Raw genomic sequence first — 5,390 nt, 5'->3', positions numbered from 1 at the left:
GAATCGATCCATTCATGATGAATCTGAGAAAATTTTGTTGATAAATTCTTGAGATATTACATAAATTAAGAAAGATATTCTTTAGTGCCCATAAAGTTTAAACGCTCAGTGACTCTATTATCAGTAATCATATTATTAAAAAAAATGCTTTGTTTCAGTAAAAAAATATTATTATATTAATTGCAGATTAATCCTTTACACTTTAATTTAAAGCATAAATTCTACGAGGGGTAACAGAAAATGAGAGAGATACATATCACGTTATGACTGAAGGCCTTTATAATATTATGAGTGAATTATATGACTATCAAAATTTGAAGTTTTAAAATATTTTGCTGAAGAATCTATTAAAGTTGGAATTGCATAAAATATTTAATTATTAAAATTTTAACGAACATTAAGATTGGCGAACCGGCTGGTCGCCAAAGGCGGCTAGTTTAAAATAAAGTGAACAGAATTTGGATTTTTGGTCAAGTTTTCTGTTTCAACAAAATAATGACCCGAAACATAATTAATTTATGGTTGTTGTATAATTGTATAAGCTAAAATAATTAAGTTATGGTTGTTGTATAATTGTAAAATGCAATTACACACTCCTCCTCAATCTCCAGATCTCAATGTGATTGAAAATTTATGGGCACAATTAGGAAAAGGGTTCATAAACATGATATTAGGGGCAAGGAACGCTTAAAATGAGTATAACAAGAAGAATGGTCGAAAATATCTGGCGAAACAACTCAAACTCTTGCCAACTCAATGCCACACCGTTTACAAGCTGTTCTAAATGCAAAAGAATATGCAACACAATATTAATTTATCTTTTTCTCTTTTTGTTGACAGATTTTGCTAGATGTATACTCAATTTTGTGACTTTGGAATTTGCAACTTTGACATGAAAATTACTGTATTAAAAATATTATTGATTCTTCATTTTTGTTTTTTAGCCTAATACTTTTGTTAATGTATATTTTGTCGTTCTTATAAATATTAGCCATGAATAGGAATGTTAAGATCAAAAAGAATAAAATTAGAGAAGAAAGAGTATAGTGTATACTCAATTTTGGGAGCCACTGTATATACCAGCTGACCTGGCAAGCGATATTCTGCCATATAAATTATTTCTAGTGAACACTTTGATTGCTAATTAAAAAATAACGAATGTGTTGTAAGTGTGTGGGAATGGGATCCATGACAGAAAGAGGAATGGAGCGCTGTAGTCGATGATCCCCGACAAAAACAAAAAAACACCAACCATTCATTTTCTCAATACAATGTATTTCATTAATGTAACAGACATATACATTGTTTGATCTCTTAAAAGTTAAACGTAAAGTAAAAAAAGTAATATATTTTTTATCCTAAGGTATAAAAATGAAATAAAGAAAATCAATATTCATTTCGAAAAGGAATTGAGTGTACGATATTTTCTGTCAGTCCGTCTTTAGCCAACACAAATAAGCCCGATGGTTTGCCCATGCGAGAACAGGCAATGTATAATTGTCCATGTGAAAAACATTGTGTGCCCAAATCTAAGCCGCAAACAGACATCGTTTGGCCTTGCGACTTATTGATTGTCATTGAGAATACCAATCTAACAGGAAATTGAAAGCGTTTTGAATTCAATTGGCACGTCTGTGAGAATCATTGAAATTCGTGGCAGCAAAACATTTTCGGCTCGGAATTTGCCATTCAAAATGGTGGGTTCGATAATGTTTTTCATTAATTTTTTAATGACCAATCGCGTGCCATTGCACAGCCGTGGTGGGTTCAAATTCTGAGGTAAAATAACCGGAGATCCAAGTTTCAGTCGTAGAAAGTGTGGTGACATGCCTAGCAAATCCAGTGAGTTCAAAAGCTCTGTTGGATAATTTACAGCTTCGTTAGCATCGCAAACTGTATCGATCGATTTGTATGATACCAAGTCGCCTGGCAACGACTGCTGTATCTTGAAGTTTAAATCGTTGACTTCCACATTTTTTTGCTGCCAAGATGGCTCTTTCTGCCAGCCACGTATGATTTATGCATTGTGTGCGTACATGGGAAATATGCGGTCAATGAGAGCAATTTGCGAATCAACGATAGTGCAGAAATGAGTGGCCAATTTTATGCATCCAGTATTTTTATAGACAGCAACTTTTCCATCGCCGATATCTAACAATTGGTCCGAGAATGTGTCAGCAAATGGATATTGTAGCATTTGAATGCCCATGTTTATTTTTAGCTGAACTTTTTCAACATTACGCCACAGTGCCGATGATTTGAAGCAAGCGTTGATCTCATCAGCTTATGTTGAATGTGGAATGACGGGAAGTGTTTGTCTGAAATCACCTGAAAGCAGTAACAGAGTGCCACCAAATAGTTTGTTGTTGTTTTTTATATCTTTGAGTTTTCTGTTCAACGCCTCAAGAAAATGTTTGTGTGCCACAGTTCATTCATCCCAGATGAAAATTTTACATTTTTTCAGTACCGTGGCCATGGACGATTTTTTTATTTATTTATTTTTTTATTCTGCACACTGCATCTGGGTTATTTTTGAATATTCAGTGGCAGCTTAAATGCTGAATGAGCTGTTCTGCCTCTATCCAATAAAATTTCTGCAATGCCAGATGATGCAACGGCCAATGCGATGCCATTATTAAATTGTATTTCGGCGAGAATTAGCCGAAATGAGAAATGTTTTGCCAGTTCCACCTGGTACATAAAAAAAAAGACTCTACCTTGTCCCGCTGAAACTGCTGCATAATGCGGTCGTAAATGATTTTTTTTGTTCATGCGTCAGTAGTGGGACATTGCGAGTAACAATCTCTGCCATTTCTATAGTATCGTACTGCAGTTCACGATTTATTTCGGTGTTCATTAAATCAGATGCACTTCGATTTGGCGAACTCATACCGAAATGACTGAGTGATAAATTGGCAATGACAGCGCAAAGATCCTCGATAGCAATCAATGCTTCATTGTAGATAGCACCGCTGAATGCAATCGTTAGATCGTTGCACCGTGTACGAATTCGATGCAATATATCGTCAGTCATTGATTCTTTGTGCTTATCCCACAACGTGTCTGCTCGTCACGGTCAACACTATAGCGACTAGTAAACGATTTTGTGTTGCTATACAGTCCAATGCTGTATCATCAAGCATATCGTCCCAGTGATTGTCGTCTTCGAGCAAGCCGAGTGCAAGGCATGCATCTTTATATGTTGGATACTGTTGTCCATTCACTTTGCGTATATCTTGGAATGACAATGGGCCGGTGACATTAACCAACAACAGTCGCAGATAGAAGCACTCAATCTGCCTTGGATTGACTGTATATACTCGGCCCAATGTGTTTGATTTGAATAGGCCGGGGCACGCATCAGTTGGTGTGCCTTGCTTGCTGGGCATCCATTTTTTTTGTCCATGTGAAATAGTGTGGTACTTCGGAATAGAGTAGTGTTCGTACAAAGGTACCGATGATGCGGACGTAGCGCCATCTGTCATACAACATATAAATTATTTCGTTCTGTTTGAAATACCAACGAGGGGTTAATAATTTGAATATAATCCATACAAAAATACTAAAATCACGATTTAAAAATGGGAGGGTGTGTAAAGGAGGAAGATAATTAGGGGTTATAGGCATTTTTGATGCCAAAAATAAATAAATAAATAAAAAGTTTTGTCAAAAACATAGGGTGTTCCTATCCAGAATTTTTTTCCCTAATTACCTAGCGTTATGAAATATACTTTACGACCTATTCTCATACCTACCAAATGCACATAAAAAGTTTCATAAAAATCGGTCGAGCCGTTTCGGAGGAGTAGGAACACAAACGTAGAAACTGTGACACGAGATTTTTATAAGATTTATATAGTTTTCAATCTGATATATGATTATTTTTAATCATGAAATTTTGATTAAACCTTAAAAGGTGAAGTAAAATTAAATTGTTGCAGTCATAATCATAAAAATTCTTTTGAAAAGGAATTTAATAAAAAAAATGTTAAGTGATAATTTAAATGAAGGAATTGTGTATCTTAGATTTATGAATCTCTGATTATTTTTAGCTTCTGTTTAAATTAATATAGATAGATGGACAGTTATGGATTAAAAATTTCTTTTATTTAAAAGCTTACACAGAAAAAAACATCTCAATTCTTGTGTCAGTTAAAGCTTTTACAAAGAATATAACCACCGATGGTGAAAAGTTTACTCGTTGAGATTGAGTTTTTAGGTTGTTAATTATTAACATAAGATGCATTTCTTTTTAAAAAACATTTTACCTTGTTATTTAATATGACAAAAATACATGATTTCAATTAAAACAGTTTACTGCAGTTTACAACGAGTGTATATTAGGAAATAAAAGTGGAAATAAAAATCTTACTTTGGATTGAATGATTGGCAAAATCACATGCTTGAATGTTTTGATGGAGACTTTAAATCCTGTAAGAACATTGTTTGTGACAGTGCGTCAAAGTGAATTTAAAATATTATTAAATTAAATGAAAAATTGTACGAAAATGAAATTTATGTCATTGAAAAGCTAAATTTATGTAGTCTTAAGGTAAAACTAAATGTCCCTTTTAAAAGATAATTGTTTAGGAAGATATGAGTATCAATTTCTGAAGGCAGAATCATATCGATTATAAGCTAGACTTTAATACATGGGCGGCAAAATTGAAGAAAAAAAAAAGCAATTTTTCACCAAATATAATCTACAAAATATAATCCTGACAATTTTTTATTGCAGCTTTAAAGTCACTTGTTAGCATTTCTGGTATACATTCATACTTACAGGATTGACACAATTTTGATGTGCTTGGCGGGAAACCGTACATTAATCTTAAGTCTTACCACGATTACTATCTAAGAACAGTTCAGTCTATTTTGTGTTTGATTGAACTTTTTGTTTGAAGCCTATTTCTTGATTTCTTTTATGTCTTGTTTCTTCTGACTGAATGTCCTCTTTGTTGACATGGCGAACTGTCTCCTTAACACTTCTAATGGTATTTTGCGCCTCCATTCATTAGTTAAGCAAAACGTTTGACTCAGCACAGCTGTAGAAATGTCCAATGAATAAAGCAGTCCGAAATTCATATGATGTTTTGTTTATATTTAACTATTGCCATTCGACTAATACTAATAAGCTCTATTCCTGTGCAACGTGCGTTCGCGTCTTATATATAGACTAGAAATTATTTAGTTAAATATTTTGTGGATTGTTTAGTTAATAAATGATTAATTTTAATATTATTTCGTGGTTCACAAATTATCTTTCTGTAAAATTTTCTAGTAAATCTGCAGTACTTCACCTTGTTAATCTACAGAACTTTGCACTCTATTATCTTCAATAATGGTAACATTTCACACACACACACAAAATAGCAACAAACATATTTTTT

General features: G+C 33.4%; 1 protein-coding gene across 1 annotated transcript; it reads right to left on the bottom strand.

Annotated features, from left to right (window-relative positions):
* Positions 1 to 3,047: 3,047 nt before the first annotated feature.
* Positions 3,048 to 3,485, bottom strand: LOC129987729 (uncharacterized). Its single transcript, XM_056095674.1, has one exon. It carries the CDS (start codon positions 3,483 to 3,485, stop codon positions 3,048 to 3,050), a length of 438 nt encoding a protein of 145 aa, XP_055951649.1.
* Positions 3,486 to 5,390: the final 1,905 nt, after the last annotated feature.

Source organism: Argiope bruennichi, chromosome 10 (assembly GCF_947563725.1).
Source record: "Argiope bruennichi chromosome 10, qqArgBrue1.1, whole genome shotgun sequence".
Taxonomy (NCBI): Eukaryota; Metazoa; Arthropoda; class Arachnida; order Araneae; family Araneidae; genus Argiope; species Argiope bruennichi.
Note: the sequence above shows the minus strand (reverse complement) of the source record. Positions and strands in the feature narration are given on the sequence as shown.

Coding starts and splice junctions, on each gene's coding strand:
- LOC129987729 (XM_056095674.1), bottom strand. CDS start 3,485: ATGACAGATGGCGCTACGTCCGCATCATCGGTACCTTTGTACGAACAC.